The following is a 24,338-nucleotide window of genomic DNA, read 5'->3' on the forward strand; positions in this document are numbered from 1 at the left end:
TCTGTTACCTGGCGGTCTGGTAGAGTGTTTCAGTGCTCATTAAGGCTTGACTAAAAGCTGACCGAATCCTAGGCTGGAGGTAGAGGCATGGGAGAGGTGCAGGGGAAGGGGGCACATAGAGACACACACAAGTGGTAACTAACAAACAGCTGAGCCCCTCTTTCTCTCCGAGGAGGATCAGCCTACCCTATGGTTTCCCCTTGGGTCTGTCTGCTCCATTGGTGTGGAAGGCTTCCTTCCCTCCCTTCCGCTCTATCCATCCTCCCCCCTCTCCCTTCCTCCTGTTCTCCAGCTACCCTCCTGGGGACATTTACAGGACGGAGTTTGCCATCTGAGTCCTGGCGCCAGAATGTGTAGCCTTAGCCTGCTGCACTGCATGCTGGGAATGCCCTGGGGCTGTCTTGTGGCATGGCAATGTGGGAGTGGGGCTGTCTGTCGATCTGTCCTAAGATGGCTGGCATGATGCAGGGAGGGAGTTGTATGTAGGGTGTAGTAGAGGAGTCCATTCAGTTTGTTGGCAACAGCTGTGCACTTCCCTGTCTGTGCTGTGGGTGCCCAAGGTGGGGGGGGGGGGGGGTGGTCTGTCAGGGAGTGTCTGTGCTTAGAAATCCTCTCCCTCCTAATCTCCTGAGAGACCTGCACTCTTATCTTGACCTGATGCACTTTGGTCCCCGCTGACCATCCTAAAACAGGCCTGGTTAGAATGATTAGGATCCCTGCCCTTGTTACACGGTCAATTTGTTCACTGTAGGGTACTGTTTTCAGATTCCAGCTTTTTTTAACACGGACGCCTTTAGTTTCCACTCCTGATATGTATTGTTGCTGTCTGTGTTTGACCTCTTCTCCTGCTCTCTCTCCCCAGCCCTTGCCCTCTACTCTGGAGCTCCCCAGCGGCGAGGTGTTTGAGACAGGGGAGAACCCCAACAGCAGTCGCTCCTCCGAGAGTGGCTTCACAGACTTTGTCCAGTACCAGGCCTCTGAGGAACCAGCACCCGCTCTGCCTTCCCTCAAGGTGGGCTGCAGCAGCTCCCTCCCAGCCTCCCAGAACAAGCCGCAGGACAAGCCCGTCATGCAGTGCTGCCTGGAGCACTTCCAGCACTTTCTATCCCGCCTGGTCACCCTTTACATCACCCCGGGGATGGTAGAGGGAGCTGGGGGCGAGAGGAGCGATGTGGTGCGAGTGGAACCAGAGGGCGGTGCCCAGCACAACGGGCGTGATGTGGTTGAGGTCCCGGGGCAAAGAGAGTGTCTGGCGGCCTTTACTGCTGCCTGCCAGCTCTTCCTGGAGTGTTCCAGCTTCCCTGTCTACATCGCCGAGGGCAACCTCAAGTCAACGCCCCCGCCTAAGGAGCAGACTGGTAAGACAGACAGACAGACTGACCACGTTTGAGTTACAGTACAGGCTCTGTGCAGATGAACAGATTTTCACTATGGCTGGGGAAGCGTTTAACTACATTTCAGTTTGATATGATAATCCTATACCCTTCTCCATATGTTAAGCATATGGTCTCTCCCCTTTGTGTTAGATGAGCACATCTGGACCACAGCTATTTACTGTTGTATGTCTTCTCCCCTTCTCTCAATACAGTATCGTTTCTATTCTCTCCTGCAGACAGCGAGCAGATGTGTCCTGCCGTGTGGCTGCAGACCCTGATGGACGCCTGCTGCCTGGCCAGTGACTTCAGCGTCCAGGGCGTGGCCATCTCCCTGGTCATGGACCTGGTGGGCCTCACCCAGTCTGTCGCCATGGTCACCGCCGAGGGCAGCATCGCCGGCGGCAACCCCGACTCCACCCAGCCCATGAGCCCCAGCCAGGGCCGCGTTGCTGTGGTGATCAGGCCACCACTCACGCAGGGGATCCTGAAGTACATCGCAGAGAAGACGGACTTCTTCAAGGTAAGTCACAGGGAAGAGATGTGTGGCTTATTTGCCTCTGATATGGTCGAGGTGTTTTTAGAGGTGGTTCAGTACAGAGAACACAGAATGTAGCTCAGCATGATAAATGGAAGAATCTTTGTATCTCTTTGCCATTGCTCACCATGGTAAATGGTCGAAATTGATGTTGATTAATCTGTTTTCCAGCATGATAAATGGTAGAAACGTATGTTAAATACATTTTTCAGCATGATAAATGGTAATGAACCTATCCTAAGAAATCTCTCTGTTTCTCACCATGATACGTCTTGGACGCTTTAGATCTCTCTCTAACACTAGCTCCCTCCTCCTTCCCCCTCACCTCTCCAGAGTGTGGCCCTTATCCTGTGGGGACAGCTGGGGGAGGGGACCCCTCAGCACCACCAGCGTAGCGTGGAGCTCTTCTACCAGCTCCACAACCTGGTGCCCTCCTCCAGCACCTGTGAGGACGTCATCAGCCAGCAGCTCATGCACAGAGACAAGGTTGGTCAGCGCAGTACATATGCAGTCAGACACATAGGAACACACACACAGCTTCACGGTACGCTTGTACGATTTCTGCATGCCTGAAGGAATTACGCTCCAACACACGCACGTTCCACACACGTCATCTAAGATGTCTGTGTGTTTTCTCAGAAAATCCGTCTTGAGGCCCATGTGAAGTTCTCTGTGCTTTGGCATCTGACCAGAGACTTGAACATCACCAAGTCTTCCCCTTTCAACCGCACCTTTGACAGGTAAGGCCTTCCTTCTCTATTGACGCCCCACTGTAGAGTTTGGTTTTGTCCCTTGTTTTATCAAGGGTGGACTAAACAGCTGCTAATATATTAATGTAATACGTGTCTCGTACTCTTTTTCTGTCTCTCTCTCACACATACGCACACACACACACACACACATACCGTTCGGATGCTACAAATGGTTTTGTGAGAAGACCAATTTTCGGGATGTGTCATGGTCTGACAAACACCGCTGTAGCTCGGCCACCTTCCACCGCAGATGCGGATGGCCATTGGATGGATTGAGATGCAGCCCATGCAAAAAAAAACATGTCTCTAGCAGAAACTGACCGATTTTCAAAGGATTTTTTAAAAATTATGTTCCTTAGATTGACGCTCGGTGGATTATTAATATACGCCATCACAATAAATCCATTAAGAAGCGTGATATGAATTAAATGTATTTCAGAAGGACTGAATAGCATAGAATGGCAGCCTAGGCTGTAGACTAGTTCATTGAGCAGACAAGATATGCTTATAATTCCCATACCATTATTTTATAATATATTATTTTAGAGTTATACGAATATAATTGATCTTAGCGGAATAAAATAGAAAGGATATATTCCCCAAACGATTATTGAGCGAGAGCGTACATGGATGTCCTATACGCTTGATTTAGAGTTATTTGGCAACTTTAACCGTGAATGATTGTTTTTGATTTAGAACGGTGTCGTTATCAGCTAGGCAGGAACAGGGGCAGGGGGGGAAAAAGATAAGTAATCCGTATGCACTCTAATAGGGAATGGAGGACACGCTTTCCCATGGTTCTTTTTTCAATCATGCCGGGTAGGCTACTCCGGTTGTAGGCTACAGCGGGATTCCATGTAGAAATGTGTGGGCTTTATAAGAATTTATTTCACTCCACGCATTAACCAGCTCAAACTATGTATGCCAGACTCCAACCCTGTCCTTGCAAGCTACCCAGTGCTTAATTTGGTAACGGACAGTAGCCCACTTAAGCCACAACATCGAAAACCAAGTGAAATCTATTCGGGAACATCGATAGTAAACCCACACCCCCCTTTGCCCTCAGAACAGCCTCAATTCGTTGGGGCATGGACTCTACAAGGTGTCAAGTGTTCCACAGGGATGCTGGCCCATGTTGAATCCGATGCTTCCCACCGTTGTCAAGTTGGCTGGATGTCCTTTGGGTGGTGGGCCATTCTCAATCCGAACGGGAAGCTGTTGAGTGTGTGAACCCCAGCAGCGTTGCAGTTCTTGACACAAACCGGTGCGCCTGGCAACTACTGCCATTCGAAGGCACTTAAATCGTTTGCCTTGCCCATTCACCCTCTGAATAGCACACATACACAATCCATGGCTCTATTGTATTGAGTCTTAAAAATCCTTCTTTAGCCGGTCACCTCCCCTTCATCTACACTGATTTGAAGTGGATTTAACAAGTGACATCAATAAGGGATCATGGAAAGAGCAGGTGTCCTTAATGTTTTGTACACTCAGTGTATGTATAAGCTTTAAGATAGCCTTAGGCAGAGCTATATGTATTGTATAACAGCACAATAATACTTTTAATTTAGGCTTTTTTGGGGGGCTTGGGTTCATATATATGTACATATTCTTATTCATTCCTTTACACTTGTGTGTTTAAGGTAGTTGTTGTGAAATTGTTAGATTACTTATTAGATATTACTGCACGGTCGGAACTAGAAGCACAAGCATTTCGCTACACTCGCATTAACATCTGCTAACCATGTGTATGTGACCAATAAAATTTGATTCGATTTTTAGGCTAGGCTTATGCATATGTATGAGCTCTAATATGCGTATGAGGGTTCTGCATGTGACCCCTTAAATGCTTTGAATTAATCAGCAGCTTAGAAAGCGCCATCGGTTTCCGTTGCGGCTTTGAAACAAGATCCATGACTACCATGTTTCCCCACTCCGTTTCAACCTGTCGTTTCATTTCTTTCTTCAAATTGATTGATCACAATGAGGTCAACCAATGTAGCCTGATGCTGAGTTTCGCAAGCATGATACTCCCAAACTCCCGCAAAAAATACTTCGACCGCCATTGATAAAGATGTTGAACTCTCGCCATCGCCACTTTCAGATTCTTATAATTCAGTCGTGAAATGTTTGATGTGATTTTTGCTGTGATTTTTTGGGTCAGTGTGATTAGAGGGACAATAGAGTGCTGAGTACCAGGCCGTTAGCGAGTTGGGTACTACCAATGCATCAACTACAGAGCGGAGAATAGGAGGAGATTTCTGTGACTCAGCGGTCACGTGGATTTTGACTGCGGTCATGACTACACGCATATATACACACACACACAAACAGACACGTCTTCATTTCTCTCTCTCTCTCTCTCCCCCTCCCAGGTCTCTGTTCATCATGCTGGACAGTCTAAGTTACTGGGATGCCTCGGCCAGCGCAGTGGGCCGGGCCTGGCTCAACCAGGTGCTCCAGAGGCACGACATCGCCCGGGTCCTGGAGCCCCTCCTGCTGCTGCTGCTGCACCCCAAGACCCACCGTGTGTCCATCCAGCGCGTCCAGGCCCAGCGCCACTGGGCCCAGGCGTTCCCTAACCACAACGCCCAGGCCGAACAGGACCCCTCAGAACCCATCTACATGAGGGACTCGGGAATCTGTGACAGTGAGTAGAGGGGAGACACGGGTTAGAATGGTGGTGGACAGGACAGCCATGGTCGTGAAGAGATACAGGGCAGTGCAGGCTTTTGTTCCAGCCCAGCACTAATAGATTCAACACTCATCTCATGATTGTTTAATGTTAGGCTGGAAGAAAAGTCTATAGCTCTAAAGGATCAGTGTCGTTTGGTGAACGTTGGTTCGGAGTGAATCTAGTTCAAGGTTCATTTCGACTCTCTAATTTATTTGCATAAACAGTATGTCACATCTTCTTCTCTCAGACTTCAGCCAGATGCCAGGGGACTCTCTGAAGTCAGGGCTCCGAGGGCTGCCATTGGGCGACATGGAGCCCTTCTGCCTGACAGTCAACCCTCTGAGTGACAGCCTGTCCCTGCTCAGCCTGAGCAGTGAGAACCTGGTGCTGAGCGGTGACTGCCATCCTCCTGACCAGCAGGGGGAACCCCACCACCATTGCTCCGAGTCCAGCGGCTCGCACTCCTCCTCCATAGACAATGGCAGCTTCGAGGAGCCAGACGGCACCTGCAGCACAGTGAACGGATGTGGTTCCGACCAAGTCCCTGTCCTTATAGAGTCAGACGGTATGGTTCCTGATGAGGAGGATTCACTAGAAGAGGCTGTGTTGTCAGTGTTAAATGAGTTGATAGACAGGGTGGTGGGTATGGGAGAGGAGGAGGGGCCACCTGAAACGCCGTCCCCCCCTGAAGCGTGGGCGCAGACGGACTCCGATAGCTCCTCGTCAGATACGCCGACCGGTCTTCGGCTCGATTCGGGCGCCCACGCCCCCTCTCACCGCCTCGATATGTTAGCGGGTGGCACCCTGGGGTTCTTCCATGTCACCCCTCCGGTCCAGACAGGGGAGGAGGGGGAGAGGCACCACGAGGGCATCACTCGCCACAGCTCGTCCCCCTCCATCGTGACCCTACCGGACAGCTCGGGCCCGGCCACCCCTCACGACCCGAGCCTCCGTTTGGACGTTGTGGACCTGCGGGCCCGTAAGCGCTCCCACAGCAGCACCCAGCTCAGCCTCAAAGGTAAGATCATGGAGCGTCTGCAAGACAAGTCCCCCGGCGCCAAGCCCAAGGTGAAGAAGAGCAAGAGGAAGGAGGAGGAGAGGCAGAGGAAGGCCCTGCAGGCCGAGAAGCTCCGGCCGCCCAGCATCTTCTTCGGAGACAGCCTGGATCTGGAGAACTGGTACAGCTGCGGAGAAGGTGAGGTGTCCGAGATCGAGAGTGACACCGGCTCGCCCAGTGGGGGCGGAGACGTGAGCGGGGACAATGGTCCTAACGGGAGAGTGGGGCGTAGAGCTTCCGCCTCGCCGCCTCGGTTCAACATCCACCCTCTCTACCAGCACGTGCTGCTCTACCTGCAGTTGTACGACTCATCTCGCACGCTGCACGCCCTTTCGGCCATCGCCGCCATGCTGCGGGCGGCGCCATCGGACTTCGTGGACGCCATCTCCACCACCAGCATCAACAACACCTACACACCCCAGCTGTCACTGCTGCAGAACCTGCTGGCACGCCACCGCGTCTCCGTCATGGGCAAGTCATATTTATTTTTTTATGCATAAAAACACATACAGTGGGGAGAACAAGTATTTGATACACTGCCGATTTTGCAGGTTTTCCTACTTACAAAGCATGTAGAGGTCTGTAATTTTTATCATAGGTACACTTCAACTGTGAGAGACGGAATCTAAAACAAAAATCCAGAAAATCACATTGTATGATTTTTAAATAATTAATTTGCATTTTATTGCATGACATAAGTATTTGATCACCTACCAACCAGTAAGAATTCCGGCTCTCACAGACCTGTTAGTTTTTCTTTAAGAAGCCCTCCTGTTCTCCACTCATTACCTGTATTAACTGCACCTGTTTGAACTCGTTACCTGTATAAAAGACACCTGTCCACACACTCAAACAGATTCCAACCTCTCCACAATGGCCAAGACCAGAGAGCTGTGTAAGGACATCAGGGATAAAATTGTAGACCTGCACAAGGCTGGGATGGGCTGCAGGACAATAGGCAAGCAGCTTGGTGAGAAGGAAACAACTGTTGGCGCAATTATTAGAAAATGGAAGAAGTTCAAGATGACGGTCAATCACCCTCGGTCTGGGGCTCCATGCAAGATTTCACCTCGTGGGGCATCAATGATCATGAGGAAGGTGAGGGATCAGCCCAGAACTACACGGCAGGACCTGGTCAATGACCTGAAGAGAGCTGGGACCACAGTCTCAAAGAAAACCATTAGTAACACACTACGCCGTCATGGATTAAAATCCTGCAGCGCACGCAAGGTCCCCCTGCTTAAGCCAGTGCATGTCCAGGCCTGTCTGAAGTTTGCCAATGACCATCTGGATGATCCAGAGGAGGAATGGGAGAAGGTCATGTGGTCTGATGAGACAAAAATAGAGCTTTTTGGTCTAACTCCACTCGCCGTGTTTGGAGGAAGAAGAAGTATGAGTACAACCCCAAGAACACCATCCCAACCGTGAAGCATGAAGGTGGAAACATCATTCTTTGGGGATGCTTTTCTGCAAAGGGGACAGGACGACTGCACCGTATTGAGGGGAGGATGGATGGGGCCATGTATCGCGAGATCTTGGCCAACAACCTCCTTCCCTCAGTAAGAGCATTGAAGATGGGTCGTGGCTGGGTCTTCCAGCATGACAACGACACGAAGCACACAGCCATGGCAACTAAGGAGTGGCTCCGTAAGAAGCATCTCAAGGTCCTGGAGTGGCCTAGCCAGTCTCCAGACCTGAACCCAATAGAAAATCTTTGGAGGGAGCTGAACGTCCGTATTGCCCAGCGACAGCCCCGAAACCTGAAGGATCTGGAGAAGATCTGTAGGGAGGAGTGGGCCAAAATCCCTGCTGCAGTGTGTGCAAACCTAGTCAAGAACTACAGGAAACGTATGATCTCTGTAATTGCAAACAAAGGTTTCTGTACCAAATATTAAGTTCTGCTTTTCTGATGTATCAAATACTTATGTCATGCAATAAAATGCAAATTAATTACTTAAAAATCATACAATGTGATTTTCTGAATTTTTGTTTTAGATTCCGTCTCTCATAGTTGAAGTGTACCTATGATAAAAATTACAGACCTCTACATGCTTTGTAAGTAGGAAAACCTGCAAAATCGGCAGTGTATCAAATACTTGTTCTCCCCACTGTATGAACTAAACGGGTCAAATGTATGCCGGAGGTATAACACATTACGCTGATTCTAAGTTGCGCTGGATAAGAACTACTAAATGACTAAAATGTCAATGTAAAATGTATACAGAGACCCTAAAAACCATACAATCTAAAGTTTTCTTATTATTAGAATGTAAAATAATGTGATGTTCAATCTCCTTCTCCTCCCAGGTAAGGACTTCTACTGCCCCATCTCCCAGGACAGCCACTCCCACTCGTTCCGCAGCGCCATGTTCCTAGAGATCATCATCTCCCTCTGCCTCTACTTCCTGCGCTCCTACTACTCTGCCCACGTGGGCACGGCCGCCACCGACCTGGCGGGCAACCGGGCCATGCAGCTGACCAGCTTGGAGGTCCTCACCCTCCTCTTCAGCGAGCTGTCCAAGGTGACCGGCGGCTCGGCCAAAGGCTTCGCCAGCTTCATCAGCGACGTGCTGTCCAAGTGTAAGGTCCAGAAGGTGGTGCTCCACTGCCTGCTCTCCTCCATCTTCTCGGCCCAGAAGTGGCACGAGCAGCGGGCGGCCGGCGTCAACGTGGCCTCCCAGGAGGAGGGTCTCTCAGAGGACAGCGTCATCAACCTCTCAGAAGATCAGATGGACGGCTGCAGCGCCGTTCAGTCCCAGCTGCTGAGGCTTCTCCAGAGCCTGGTGGTGCTGGAACACAGGGTCCTAGTGCCCGCCGAGGAGGGCGGCGACGGGGGGCCCGTGGTCGTCCCGGGTGGTGTAACATTAGGGGTGGTAACGTTAGGGACGGGTAGCGGGGCAGGGTCGGGCTTCGAACTGCTGGGCGTCGAGGTGGAGCACATGAACCCACAGCAGCCAATGACGTCGCTGCAGTACCTTCACGGGCAGCCTATCACGGCGCAGGGCATGTTCCTGTGTGCGGTGATCCGGGCGCTGCACCAGCACCACGCGTGTAAGATGCACCCGCAGTGGATCGGCCTGATCACGGCCACGCTGCCCTACATGGGCAAGGTACTGCGCAGGGTGGTGGCCTCGGTCACACTGCAGCTCTGTAGGAACCTGGATAACCTCATTCAGCAGTACCGCTATGAAACCGCCATCACAGACACCAGGTAACTGCTATAGGATAGTTTATTATAGGCCGATATGAGCTTGGCATTTTAAATGGTGCTGAGACATCCATATCCAACCATCCATCCATCACTACTGGTTAGCCATTATAAAACCACACCACTGTTACCTTTGTCGTCCACAGGACGATGGGATAGTGGCTGTATTGAAGGATTTGTGTGTGTTTTAGGTCTACCTACTTCAGTTGAATGCACTGATTGTAAGTCACTCTGGATAAAAGTGTCTGATAAATACCTGTCCAACAAAAATTGTTGTTCCAGGATCTGGTGTGAAGGCAATTGCAAGCAGATTGTCAGTAACCAGGTTTCCATCCAACCATTTCATGAATTACCTGAAGTCACGACCGGGCTAATGGAAACAGGAAATGTTGGCACAATTTCATAAATGTCGGGGGACAGTTTGTTGATTCGACATGGTGGGACCTTTTTGTGTCAGTAAAATGTGGATTTATATGCGCAAATATTTGATATAATAACCAAAGTAAACTTGGAGTCACGCAATGATATTTTGTGTGGTCCTCCCACTACGACTCGGAGAAAGCATGCCGTTTATTAGGCTACAGATGAAATCAGTTATGATGAACTTCAAACGGTTGTGAAAGTACACGGTGAGGAGCTTGGTGAGCCTTTACAATAAATATCACTGGTCTTATTCTGGTGACATGATAATCGATGCTTGGCTGCCATTTGACAAATATAAATGATCGCCATAATAATGTCATCATATAGGCATCTGCAATATACATTTAAAGGGATAGTGGCAATGAAGCCCTTTATCTATTTCCCCGAAATCAGATAAAGTCGTGTATACCATTTTTACGTCTGTCTCTGCATCCAGTATGAAGGAAGTTAGAGGTAGTTTTGTGAGCCAATGCTAACTAGCGTTAGCGCAATGACTTGAGGTCTACAGGAACATCTGGCATGCTTGCTGTTCCCATAGACTTCCAGTCATTGCGCTAGCGCTAGTTAGCAACTTCCTTCAAACTGCAAACGGCGACATAAAAATGGTATCCTCGAGTTCATCTGGCTCTGGGGAAGTAGATAACCGGCTTCATTTGCAAAATCTCAAACCATCCCTTTAAGAAGAAAAAAATGTACCTTTTTATGTGCTCTACTTCATCATTCCTGCTTTTTTATCCACAGCAAGTCAGTTTGGTGGAAACGCCACTGGTGGTAAAATACGCATATTCTTTTATGCAGATTTTTGAGTGTTCGCCTGAAAATCTGTCGCCAATTGGATGAACCTAGCTAGTGAAGTGAAATATTTGTTTGAGGATGAATTGGTTAATTTAAGTACATATCCATGGCAATAGATTTACAGCTGCTTTGTAGCAGAGGGAATGTTTGTAAGAAATTAGATGAGTGATGCTGCCACAAGATGGCTCTCTTGACCAGCAGTTGCCTCAAATTACCCACCTTTGACTAATGCCTTTGTAGATTCTACATTGTTACTGTATATTCTATGACAACATGAATTGTTTATGGCAAAATAGTTTTTTATACCAAATGGGTGACTATTCATTTATACTTTCCCCACTATCCCTCTTCCAGACCTCAGTGGATGGCCCTGTGCATCCCGCCAGATTTGATTCTAACAGTACTGGAAGGAGTGACAGCCATCATCCACTACTGTCTACTGGACCCATCCTCCCAGTATCACCAGGTGAGGGCGCTAGTCAGCCACGCTGCACTGCCAAGTAGACAGACATGTCATATTTGCATTGATTTAATGCTAATGTCACTTATTTACACGTCGATAGACCTCCTTCATTGCACGCACTCTGATGACTCATTCCTCCCTACATCTTCTCAGAGAGCTACGTGTGTTTGTTCTTTTACATCACCGCCTGCTATCCTTTGTGTATTTGTATATGAGTATGTGTTTTACTCTGTCTGTCACAGGATTTGCGTGTGCTGACAGTGCCTAGTGAAAGTCTTGGTGGAAGCACCTTTGGTCATTCTGAATAAGATTTGACCAACTTTGCACTTAGGGCAACATATGGTCATTGTTATTGTCAAAATTGCCCAAGCTCAGTATATTTGGTTGGGAGTCATTGATGGACAGCAATATTCAAACCGTGATTGCTATTATCATGGCTATTGTGGTAGCAGCATCAAGTTATGGGTATGCTTGTCACCGGCAGGAACTTGGGAGTTTGTCATGATCAAAATAAATATGAAAGAAGCAAAGCCCAGGTAAAAAATTAGAGGGAAACCCAATGTAGTTTTCTGAAAACTGAACTCTGGGATAGAGTTTTATTTGTCAGTGTGACAATTACACAAGCTTTAATACCGAAGACACACCAGAATGGCTTTCGAAGAGGTGGTGAGTGTTCCTGAATAGTCCAGTCTCAGTCCGGACTTGGAAATCTGCTTGGAAATGTAGAGACAAGGTTTGAATATTGCTGTCCATCAATGTCTCCCGTCCACATTTACTGAGTTTGAGCAATTACAAAACAAAATGGCTGCCAATGGTGTTTCCACCAAATGTTAACTCTGGGGTGTGAGGACATACACAATCAATACATCTTCCTTTTACATTTTTTATTAATTTGTTAATGTTTCTATCATGTTTCTTTAACTTTGAAAATGTGAAGTAGGTTGTGTGTGTTGGTAGGGGGAAAAACCAACATACACCTTTTCAGATGTAATTTTAAGACATGTAAACGTGAAGACTGCAAGGGGTGTGCAGACTTTCACTAGCGACTGTATCTCCACGTCCCTATCTCTCCTCTCAGCTGCAGGTGAGTGTGGACCAGAAGCACCTGGCGGAGGCTCGCTCGGGGATCCTGTCCATCCTCCACACCATCATGTCCTCCGTCACCCTGCTGTGGAGCGTCCTGTACCAGGCCGACAGCTCTGACCGGCCAGCCGCCGCCTCCGCTGCATCCACTTCCAACATCAACCTGGGATCCACCAAGGTACTGCATCTACACCCTGACCCTAAGCCTTTTCACAGTACTGAATCGTACTCAGGCCAGCCAAACCAAGCTGTACTGAGCTGCTCTGGTTACTCATCCATCCATAGTTGCTGGAACTGTGCTGAAATGGACAATGTGATAATAGCCAGCGCAGTTCAGTCTGGGTCGACACGATACTGTGAAAAGAGGGCCTGTAGGTGATACCTAGATCAGTGTTCTTCAATATAATCAAATCTAAGTTTTTTTGGTAGTGTACCCAGTTTAGCAGGTGTTATAGTGGATGCAGCATAATGCTTATGCTACTAGCTCGTAACTATCCTGCTCCTGGGCACCCTACAGGGTGTGCAGGCTTTTGTTTCAGCCCAGTACTCCTGATTTGAGGATTCGACTAAGGAATCATTAGCACTGGACTGGAACAAAAGCCTGCACAACATGTGGGTTTCCCCAGGACCATTGTTGAAGGAGGATGGACCGTCCACTGCCCGTCAGCCTGGTCTTATTTCTGACACTGCGTAGAGTGCTCAATCTTTCCTTTTTCTCCTCAGAACTTGCGTCAGCAGATCCTGGAGCTGCTAGGCCCCATCTCCATGAACCACGGAGCCCACTTCATGGCAGCTATCGCCTACGTGTGGAACGAGAGGAAGCAGGTCAAGACCTCTGCCGCTTACAAGGTGAGCTCCAGAAATCGACATGGCAGAAACCTTTACTAAAAACATACATTTTGTGTTATTAGTGTGGTTAATGGCAGGGCGCAGAGGTCTCTTACCCTGTCTGTGTCCATGTTCGCGCACGTGTGTGTGTAGGTGATCCCCACTGCCAGTGAGGAGCAGCTGTTGCTGGTGGAGCTGGTACGGTCGGTCAGCGCCATGCGGACCGAGACCGTGATGCAGACGGTCAAAGAGGTCCTGAAGCAGCCGCCGGCCATCGCCAAAGAGAAGGTTGGTGCTGCGTTCTCCCAATAGCCTGGAATCTAAACTGGCATGCTCTGTTTTACCATTGAAACAAAGCTTATTCGTTTCCCAATACATACCCTTAGAACACACTGTGCTACGCTAACCTTGTTAGAGTTTATGACTATATACAAAGCTGCACGACTCCTAGCCTCCTGCTTGCGTTAGTCCTAATTCACCCTAATGCAGGTCCTCTGTTACTATTGCATGTTACTATTAAGCTGGGACCGAGAGATTTAAAAGCAGCTTATATCTCAAGGCCGTCAGACTGCTAAACAGCAATCACTAACTCAGAGAGGCTGCTGCCTACATTGAGACCCAATCAGTGGACACTTTCATAAATGGATCACTAGTCACTTTAAACAATGCCACTCTAAATAATGCAACTTTAATAATGTTGACATATGTTACATTACTCATATCACATATATATACTGTATTTTATACCATCTACTGCATCTTGCCTATGCCGCTCGGCTATTGCTCATCCATATACTTATATGTACATATTCTCATTCACCCCTTTAGATTTGTGCGTATTAGGTAGTTGGGGAATTGTTAGATGACTTGTTAGATATCACTGCACTGTCGGAACTAGAAGCACGAGCATTTCGCTGCACTCGCATTAACATCTGCTAACCATGTGTATGTGACCAATACATTTTGATTTGATTGGACAGATACCATCTTATTGTCACAGTATATCAAAGTAAACTGGCAGCTTCCCTGCCACGACCTCTTTGTGTTCTAATGAAATGTAATTCAGTTCAGTGTCACCTCTTCCTCAACCCTCTCTCTCACTCGTCTTCCCTCTTTCTCACCGTAGAAGCATCTGTCTCTGGAGGTGTGCATGCTGCAGTTCTTCTATGCCTACGTTCAGAGGTGAGACCCAACAGCCCTCCTCCACCTGTCTGTCGAGCGCGTTGAGCAGAGGTAGCAAATATATGAGATGTTGGCGATGAAAAAATCCATGTGAATCCTCAGACAGTCGATCAGTTTGAGTTTTCCCTCTTTTGTAGTTTAGTTCCATGTGATGTCATGTTCAGTTTGACGTTTTTGTACGTCAAGTGTAGAATCAAATTGATTTCATTTCGGATAAAACCCCTGAATTTCGTTACTTTGGTAGTCCAATTCATTGAGTTCTGTAGCGTTACTAAACTGTTTATTAAGGTATCTGACTTAAATTAGTACTTGACCCATCATTAGAACATTGTTTGTGACTGTATCCTGCTTGTCTGTCTATGTAGGATCCCTGTGTCCAGTCTGGTGGACAGTTGGCCATCTCTGCTGGCCCTGCTGAAGGACTCGGTACAGCTGGGGCTGCCTGCTCCTGGACAGTTCCTCATACTGGGGTTAGACCGCACACACACACACACACACACACACACACACACACACACACACACCAGCTCCCGGGTGGCGCAGCGATCTAAGGCACTGCATCTCAGTGCAAGAGGCGTCACTACTGTCCTTGGTTCGAATCCAGGCTGTATCACATCCGGCCGTGATTGGGAGTCCCATAGGGCGCCACACAATTTGCCCAGTGTCGTCTGGGTTTGGCCGGGGTAGGCAGTCATTGTAAATAAAAATTTGTTCTTAACTGACTTGCCTAGTTAAATAAAATAAATACAAATTATACCAGGCACTACCCCTAGCGATCAAGCTACCGAAGACCAGTCCATTTCAATAAGGGAAAGAAGACACAAGGATACATTTAAGCAATAAGGCCCGAGGAGGTGTGGTATATGGCCAATATACCACAGCTAAGGGGTGTTCTTACGCACCATGCAACGCGGAGTGCCTGGACACACCCCTTAGCCGTGGTATATTGGCCATATACCACAAATCCCCAGGTGCCTTATTACAATTATAATCTGCTTACTAAAGTAATTAGAGCACTTGATATACCACAGCTGTCAGCCAATCAGCATTCAGGGCTCGAACCACCCAGTTTATAATTAGCTAATCGTCGGAGGAGGAGGAGGGAGAATCTTGCAAGCTAGCTTTGACACTGTGCTGAATACTCGAATATCCAACGTGACGTTGTGAGCCTGTTGTTTGGAAGTTACAACCACAAAAGGGGAGAGCTCTGGGATTCCTTACTATAACTGCGCTTTGCAACACTCTCTGAGACTCTGCCCTCTCTCACTTCCAACATCACTCCCGTCCCCTTATCTACCCTGTATAATACGCAGCCACCAGACTAACCTATCTATCTGTCTCTTCCCCAGAGTTCTGAATGAGTTCATCCTCAAGAACCCGAACCTGGAGAGCAAGAAGGACCAGCGGGAGCTGCAGGTAAGCCTCAGTCCCATGCAAAAGGATTCACTATTATTTTATCTTAAAGATGACATAATTCACAATTCTTATCTCCTAGAAAATATAAGATAATATTCATCGAGGTAAGCCCCATCGAGGACCACTTTGGAATCAAGTGTTTTGAATAATACTTGTATGTGTTATCTTCCGGGAATACAATGTACATATTGCTGAACATGTTTTTATCCAAATAAATTCAATTCAAGAGTTTCGTTCCATTATTTACCCCAGCATACCAATCAGATTGAAGCAATGTATTGGGCATGCGTTTTATTTAAGTTGTATGGTAGTATGGGTATTGTAATGAAGCCGGTATGATTATTCACTGTCTGTGTCCGTGTGTGTGTGCAGGATGTGACCCACAAGGTGGTGGAGGCCATCGGAACCATCGCAGGCTCCTCTCTGGAACAGACCACCTGGCTGAGGAGGAACCTGGAGGTCAAGGCGTCGCCACAGATCACGGTGGACGGGACCAGCCTGGAGCAAGACGTAGAGGGTAGGAGCGATGAGAGGACCCTGGCTGTCTGTGCTAGTTGTGTACAATATGTCAGCTTCGTGTTCATTGGGGCACCAAATTCTTATTGGACAAGTCCAGGGTAGTCCCTCCCTGTTTCAGTCCTTTTTCTTCCGTTTGGTCCCTAATGAACACAACCTTAATTGGGAATGTGCCGATTTTAGAGGTGTTTCTTGTGTGACTGAATGTATGGCTGTGTTTCAATATCCACACTATCATACCACTTAGAATGACCCAATGTATTGGGAATGCATTCAAACTGGTAGGTTATGTTAGTGTGGATATTTGATCGTGCTCACGTACAGCGTGCGTCTGCATGTGTGTCTGTGCTGCGTATGATGTGTCACTAACGGTGTGTGTGTGTTTCAGATCTAATGCTCACAGTGATGGAGGCATCCAGCTTCACTCCATCAGTGTACAGCGTTCACGCCCTCACACTGCTAGCGGAGGTAAAACACCAAGCACTCTGTCTGGCCGTCTTGTCTGTCGGGGTGTGTCCGTCCATCCGTGCGTCCTCTCCACTCACGGCTAACAACAGCCTTGCTTTCTGCTGTTAGGACCCACACACGGTCTACTTGCACTCAGCTGATTTACGATCAGCTCTCCCTCCCCCAGGCCCAACCTCAATCACTATTAGCAAAGCAATAAATCCTTCCTTGGACACTGTCGCTGGTGAAGCCAAATATAACCGGAGGCACTAACTGTGCCTCTCTTGCTTTAGTGTTATAACCAGACCTTGTTTAGGCTTATGTCACTCTCATGTGACCTGTTTACTCATTGCAGTGTGTGTTTATTGGTCGGTTTATGTCTGCTGTAGTGCAAGGATGTATCTTTAAAGCAAACCGCAACGTGCACGGTTTTATAGTACTTTTTAGTCTAGTACGCTGTTGCCATGTATCCTATCTGAACAGTGCCGAGTATTGAGAGTAGGGATTGTGTGTTGTCAGGTGCTGGCCCATCTCCTAGACATGGTGTTCTACAGTGATGAGAAGGAGAGGGTGATCCCCCTACTGGTGAACATTATGCACTATGTCGTGCCCTACCTCCGCAACCACAGGTAGGGATGGACCAGCCAATACACTCCACTCCACATGCCCATGGGATCTGCCTAGGAAACACTCCCAAGCAGTATAACTAGGGCCCAGTATTTCCTGGTCTAGTCACATCTCTAATGTGCACTGTGTCTCTGTGCCCTCTTCCTTGGCAGTGCCCACAACGCCCCCAGCTACCGGGCGTGTATCCAGCTGCTGAGCAGCCTGAGTGGGTACCAGTACACCCGGCGGGCCTGGAAGAAAGAAGCCTTCGACCTCTTCATGGACCACACCTTTTTCCAGATGGATTCCTCCTGTGTCAGCCAGTGAGTTGAGAATTGTCGAGTGCGTGGGGGAGGGGACGGGGGTTGTGTATTCTTGTTATATGTGCTTCACATGATAGGATTCTATCTGACATCCTCTCCTGCATTTTCCAGTTGGAGAGCCATCGTTGATCATCTTATGACTCACGACAAGACCACGTTTAGAGATCTTATGAGTACGTTTAATTAGTAGCCTGATTCTTCTAATTGAGCATTTCTGTGTGTATATAATTTCTGTGTATCAGTTATCTGTGAGGTTTTCCAGGTAAATATATGGGTAGATTTTATATTCTAACTGTTATAGCATAGTAGTTAAGGCGTGTGTGTGTCTGCAGCTCGTGTGGCGGTGGCTCAGAGCAGCTCTCTGAATCTGTTCTCTAACCGAGACGCAGAGCTGGAGCAGAGAGCCATGCTGCTCAAACGCCTGGCCTTCACCATCTACAGCAGCGAGGTGGACCAGTACCAGAAATACCTGCCTGACATACAGGGTAAACACACACACGCACATGCAGACAGGCACGCACACAAACACACAGCTTACAAACACACACACACTACTAAGACACAAACGCACACATCCTTCTGTTTTCAAATATTTACACACACACAGCGGATGGCGTATTGACTTATACGAGTGTGTGTGTTTCCCCCGTCAGAGCGGCTGGTGGAGAGTCTGCGTCTGCCCCAGGTGCCCATCCTCCATGCCCAGGTGTTCTTGTTCTTCAGAGTTCTACTGCTGCGCATGTCTCCTCAACACCTCACCTCACTGTGGCCCACCATGATCACCGAACTGGTGAGAGACGCTAGAGCACGCTACAAACACACGCCGCAACAAAAAAAAACGGACGCACTTAGTCAGAGACAAGCGACAACTGCCGATGAAGGCCTACGCCAAGCCCCAAAACACCTCTGCGTTTGTTTGTCCTGCTGTTTATAAATATTTCGATAGAATTTCCTAGAATCAACGTCGGCTTTTTAAGTAAAGTAATGGGTGTCTTGATTGGATAAGTAAGCCCCGCTGTTGTTCTCACAATACTTTTTCGATTACTGAGTTGTGGCTATCATCCCCTTTTGTCTCAAACTACTGTACTATAGATCGACCAAGATAATAGATTGTTATATATAACCCTAACAGTGTGTGGCTCTTCTCCTATTTACTTACCTATGTATTTCCTCCTTCTCAGGTTCAGGTCTTTTTACTCATGGAGCAGGAGCTTACTGCAGACGAGGACATGTCAAGGTAACTGTCAATCCACCAAATGGGAGTGGACATGGATTAATACATGGCAATGAGAGAATGTGTGTTTTTCCTGCCGTAGATATTATGTGACCTGATGATGATGGATTGGATTGATTGAGTTTCAGGTGCTCAACGCACTTTAGATTGTACGGTGGGGAATACTTCCGCTGCCAATGTGTATCTTCAACCTGGGTGACTTTGTAGGGCTGGTTTCCTGGACACAGATTAAGAGTAGACCTGAATTTAAAAGCATGTTCAATGGAGATTCTCGGTTGAAAGTGCATCTGAGTCCAGGGCTAGGTTTAATCTGTGTCTAGGAAACTGGTCCGTTCCATCTGAGTCTATGCTGTGTGTATGCGTTGGGTCATGTTTCCATCTGGGTTTGACCTGTAGGACGTCGGGTCCATCGGTGGCTGGCCTGGAGACCACCTACTCTGGAGGGAACGGTTTCTCCACCTCCTATAACAGCCAGCGCTGGCTCAACCTCTACCTGTCTGCCTGCAAACTGCTGGACCTGGCCCTGGCCCTGCCCTCAGAGAGCCTGCCCCAGTTCCAGATGTGTGTACTAACCCACTACTCCTGCCTGGATTCATACACTCACATACAGTACATTTATCTGAAGACTGTAGTGCACACTGCACTCGTTCCTTTAGATTGTTTGGAAGGTATAAAAGGTTTAAGCGCAGATTGTGTTTCATAACACATGAAAGTATGTTGCGTCACTTTTACCTAAAGAGGTCCTCAAGCCTTTTCACACTATCGTACAGAACGAAATCATTCAGTGATGGCTCATATATTTTCCTGTCACTTTGTCCTTTCCGTCATAAATTGTGTGTGTTTTGCTCAGAGGTGTGAAAAGGTTTATGTGTGTGTAATATTTGAGCATTGGTTGCGTTCTTTCCCAGGTACCGCTGGGCCTTTATCCCCGAGGCATCTGATGACTCGGGCCTGGAGGTGAGACGACAGGGGACCCACCAGAGAGAGTTCAAGCCCTACGTTGTCCGACTAGCCAAGCTGCTGAGGAAACGAGCCAAGGTAACTGCTCTGGTCCACCTTCAGAGCAACATAACGCAAGGCTGGACATAGACACACATTAGCAAAAGTGACCAATCGCAATGACCATGGTAACTTTAGCTATTACCGACATTTGGGACAACTTAGTGTACCCCTAAGGCCAGTAGTGTAGCAGCCTGGACACAGCAGGCTGAAAATCTTTTCCGGAGGCCGTCAGTGGGCCAACATCAGCCGCAGTCCCCGCGGTGTGTTCCATGGGCCACCTGCCGGGTGGTCAAGAGTGATGGCAGTCTTTCAAGATTCAACATGTAGAATCTTGGATGAGCTTCAGGGCTAGCTTTAAACCCTTGAGCCAATCAGAGCGATAGCGCGCTTTCCCCACGTGACAACAAAAATGAAACTTGAGAAATGTAAATGTCAGCTGTGTTCCAGCATGTTTTGTACCTAATTTGGAAAAAAATAAAAATTCTGGCAGACAATCCAGTCAGATAATGGCACACCAACAAAGCACATACAGTTGAAGTCAGAAGTTTACATACACTTAGGTCGTTTTTCAACCACTCCACAAATTTCTTGTTAACAAACTATAGTTTTGGCAAGTCGGTTAGGACATCTACTTTGTGCATGACAAGTAATTTTTCCAACAATTGTTTACTGACAGATTATTTCACTTATAATTCACTGTATCACAATTCCAGTGGGTCAGAAGTTTACATACACTAAAATTGACTGGGCCTTTAAACAGCTTGGAAAATTCCAGAAAATGATGGCTTTAGAAGCTTCTGATAGTCTAATTGACATCATCTGAGTCAATTGGAGGTGTACCTGTGGATGTATTTCAAGGCCTACCTTCAAACTCAGTGCCTCTTTGCTTGACATCATGGGAAAATCAAAAGAAGTCAGCCTAGACCTCAGGAAAAAAAATTGTAGACCTCCACAAGTCTGGTTCATCCTTGGAAGCAATTTCCAAACACCTGAAGGTACCACGTTCATCTGTACAAGCAATAGTACGCAAGTATAAACACCATGGGACCACGCAGCCGGCATACCACTCCGGATGGAGACGCGTTCTGTCTCCTAGAGATGAGCGTACTTTGCTGCGACTTTTTGGAGAAATGTCTGATGGTCTGATGAAACAACAATAGAACTGTTTGGCCACAATGACCAATGTTATGTTTGGAGGAAAAATGGGGAAGATTGTAGGCCGAGAACACCATCCCAACCGTGAAGCACAGGGGTGGCAGCATCATGTTGTTGGGGTGCTTTGCTGCAGGAGGGACTGGTGCACTTCACAAAATAGATGGCATCATGAGGATGGAAAATTGTGGATATACTGAAGCAACATCTCAAGACATCAGTCAGGAAGTTAAAGCTTGGTCGCAAAAGGGTCTTCCAAATGGACAATGACCACAAGCATACTTCCAAAGTTGTGGCAAAATGGCTTAAGGACAACAAAGGCAAGGTATTGGAGTGGCCATCACAAAGCCCTGACCTCAATCTTATAGAAAATTTGTGGGCAGAACTGAAAATGCGTGCGCGAGCAAGGAGGCCTACAAACCTGACTCAGTTACACCAGCTCTGTCAGGAGGAATGGGCCAAAATTCACCCAACTTATTGTGGGAAGCTTGTGGAAGGCTACTCGAAACGTTTGTCCCAAGTTAAACAATTTCAAGGCAATGCTACCAAATACTAATTGAGTGTATGTAAACATCTGACCCACTGGGAATGTGATGGAAGAAATAAAAGCTGAAATAAATAATTCTCTCTACTGTTATTCTGACATTTCACATTCTTAAAATAAAGTGGTGATCCTAACTGAACTAAGAAAGTACATTTTTACAAGGATTAAATGTCAGGAATTGTGAAAAACTGAGTTTAAATGTATTTGGCTAAGGTGTATGTAAACTTCTGACTTCAACTGTACATATATATTTTTTTAAAGAACCGTCCTCTCACTGTCAACTGGGTTTATTTACAGCAAACTTAACATGTGTAAATATTTGTATGAACATAAGATTTAACAACTGAGACATAACAAGTTCCACAGACATAGTGACTAACAGAAATTGAATTATGTGTCCCTGAACAAAGGGGATGGGTGGGGGGGGGGGTCAAAATCAAAAGTAACAGTCAGTATCAGGTGTGGCCACCAGCTGCATTAAGTACTGCAGTGCATCTCCTCCTCATGGACTGCACCAGATTTGCCAGTTATTGCTGTGAGATGTTACCCCACTCTTCCACTAAGGCACCTGCAAGTTAACTGACATTTCTGGGGGGAATGGCCCTAGCCCTCACCCTCCAATCCAACAGGTCCCAGACGTGCTCACTGGGATTGAGATCCGGGCTCTTCGCTGGACATGGCAGAACACTGACATTCCTGTCTTGCAGGAAATCATGCACAGAACGAGCAGTATGGCTAGTGGCATTGTCATGCTGGAGGGTCATGTCAGGATGAGCATGCAGGAAGGGTAACACATGAGGAGGATGTCTTCCCAGTAACACACAGCGTTGAGATTGCCTGCAATGACAACAAGCTCAGTCCGATGATGTTGTGACACACCGCCCCAGACCATGATGGACCCCCCACCTCCAAATTGATCCCGCTCCAGAGTACAGGCCTCGGTGTAGCGCTCATTTCTTCGACGATAAGCGCAAATCCGACTATCACCCCTGGTGAGACAAAACCGCGACTCGTCAGTGAAGAGCACTTTTTGCCAGTCCTGTCTGGTCCAGCGACGGTGGGTTTGTGCCCATAGGCGACGTTGATGCCAGTGATGTCTGGTGAGGACCTGCCTTACAACAGGCCTACAAGCCCTCAGTCCAGCCTCTCTCAGCCTATTGCGGACAGTCTGAGTACTGATGGAGGGATTGTTCGTTCCTGGAGTAACTTGGGCAGTTGTTGCCGTCCTGTACCTGTCCCGCAGGTGTGATGTTTGGATGTACCGATCCTGTGCAGGTGTTGTTACACGTGGTTTGCCACTGCGAGGACGATCAGCTGTCCATCCTGTCTCCCTGTAGCGCTGTCTTAGAGGTCTCACAGTGCGGACATTGCAATTTATTGCCCTGGCCACATCTGCAGTCCTCATGCCTCCTTGCAGCATTCATACGGCATGTTCACACAGATGAGCAGGGACCCTGGGCATCTTTCTTTTGGTGTTTTTCAGAGTCAGTAGAAAGGCCTCTTTAGTGTCCACAATTTTCATAACTGTGACCTAAGACAGGGTCCTGAAAAAAGGACGTTTATTTTATTGCTGAGTTTAATATGTGTAGTCATAGCTATATAAAGTCACAGCTCTTTGCTCATTCTGCTGTCATCTGTTTCCATCCCATAGAAGAACCCAGAGGAGGACTGTTCCCTGCGTACTCTGTCCTGGGAACCGGGCCACCTCACCCTGACACTCTACATGATCCGCAGTATGGAGCAGCTCCTCCCTTTCTTCAACCTGCTCAGCCAGGTGTTCAACAGTAAGGCCAGCAGCCGCAATGCCGCCCCCAGCCACTCTGGGCCCTCCTTCCCCAACAAGGAGGGCAAGCTGGAGAGCCAAAAAGTGTTCTGGAGCCGGGCACGGCAGAACATTGAGGAGATGGTGGAGAAAGACTTTCTAGAGGGCCTTATCAAGACGTGAACACGAGGGACAGAGGGAAATGTATTTTCCGAAGGGAAATAAATAAATTAAAAACACTAGTGAATTAAACTCATCTTGTATATAAGGGAACATATTAGGGACATAAACCATGGGAACTAAAAATAAATCAAGTTTGTACATTTTTTTTCTTCTATTTATAATGACTGTATTTTACTTTTCAAAGGCTTTTAATTATTTGTATATACAGGGCAGCTGTGAAGACTGACTGACAGTTTGTGCAAGACCTCTCTGGGACAATGTGAAGATGCTGTGCAATTCTATATTGTTGTGACTTACTGAATTAAAGACTTATCATGAGATCTACATGCCCTGTGTGTCTCGGTCTCACCCTCACCATGGACAGACACGTTATTTGAAATGGTTTGAGCATCATAGAGAGTGGAATGCACTTAAAGGTCCAGTGCAGTCGTTTTTATCTCAATATCACATTTTTGTTTAGCAATTAAGTACCTTACTGTGATTGTTTTCAATTAAAATTGTCTAAAAATAGTAATAGCTTCTTGGCAAAGAGCAATTTCTCAAGCAAGACTTTTCGCTAGGACTGTATGGAAGTGGAGAGGGGAAAACTGAAAGCTAGCTGTTATTTGCGAAGAGGTTTGGAACTCTCTTTCTTATTGGTCTATTCACCAGTCAGGCCAAAACTCCATCCCACCAAAACAGGCTGATATTTCACACTGTCTTTTCAAACTGCTCTCACACCAAAAGTGTGTGGCAATATAAAACTGGGCCTTCAACATGTTCTCTCTCATATTG

The 24,338-nt window shown here is 47.5% G+C and overlaps 1 protein-coding gene across 10 annotated transcripts in view; it reads left to right on the forward strand.

Moving 5' to 3' along the window:
* The window catches only part of LOC139564616 (protein DOP1A-like), a 39,319-nt gene extending 15,435 nt beyond the window's left edge, over window positions 1-23,884 (forward strand). For 4 of the 10 annotated variants that reach the window (XM_071384296.1, XM_071384295.1, XM_071384300.1 and 1 more), the window contains 25 exons: window positions 863-1,358; window positions 1,589-1,896; window positions 2,245-2,397; window positions 2,551-2,651; window positions 5,039-5,313; window positions 5,588-6,868; window positions 8,705-9,608; window positions 11,178-11,289; window positions 12,365-12,547; window positions 13,093-13,218; window positions 13,351-13,485; window positions 14,324-14,379; window positions 14,745-14,849; window positions 15,729-15,795; window positions 16,168-16,312; window positions 16,700-16,779; window positions 17,278-17,387; window positions 17,538-17,687; window positions 17,799-17,860; window positions 18,020-18,172; window positions 18,341-18,477; window positions 18,869-18,924; window positions 19,318-19,482; window positions 19,830-19,959; window positions 23,271-23,884. In XM_071384296.1, coding sequence (XP_071240397.1) covers window positions 863-1,358; window positions 1,589-1,896; window positions 2,245-2,397; window positions 2,551-2,651; window positions 5,039-5,313; window positions 5,588-6,868; window positions 8,705-9,608; window positions 11,178-11,289; window positions 12,365-12,547; window positions 13,093-13,218; window positions 13,351-13,485; window positions 14,324-14,379; window positions 14,745-14,849; window positions 15,729-15,795; window positions 16,168-16,312; window positions 16,700-16,779; window positions 17,278-17,387; window positions 17,538-17,687; window positions 17,799-17,860; window positions 18,020-18,172; window positions 18,341-18,477; window positions 18,869-18,924; window positions 19,318-19,482; window positions 19,830-19,959; window positions 23,271-23,564 — 5,784 coding nt within the window. In that variant the 3' untranslated portion in view covers window positions 23,565-23,884. Of the gene's footprint in view, window positions 1-862; window positions 1,359-1,588; window positions 1,897-2,244; window positions 2,398-2,550; window positions 2,652-5,038; window positions 5,314-5,587; window positions 6,869-8,704; window positions 9,609-11,177; window positions 11,290-12,364; window positions 12,548-13,092; window positions 13,219-13,350; window positions 13,486-14,323; window positions 14,380-14,744; window positions 14,850-15,728; window positions 15,796-16,167; window positions 16,313-16,699; window positions 16,780-17,277; window positions 17,388-17,537; window positions 17,707-17,798; window positions 17,861-18,019; window positions 18,173-18,340; window positions 18,478-18,868; window positions 18,925-19,317; window positions 19,483-19,829; window positions 19,960-23,270 lie in introns of those variants that run through there. The other 6 variants (XM_071384297.1, XM_071384302.1, XM_071384301.1 and 3 more) reach the window with 4 other exon arrangements.
* The last annotated feature ends 454 nt before the right edge of the window (window positions 23,885-24,338 follow it).

Source organism: Salvelinus alpinus, chromosome 35, assembly GCF_045679555.1.
Source record: "Salvelinus alpinus chromosome 35, SLU_Salpinus.1, whole genome shotgun sequence".
Lineage (NCBI taxonomy): Eukaryota > Metazoa > Chordata > Actinopteri > Salmoniformes > Salmonidae > Salvelinus > Salvelinus alpinus.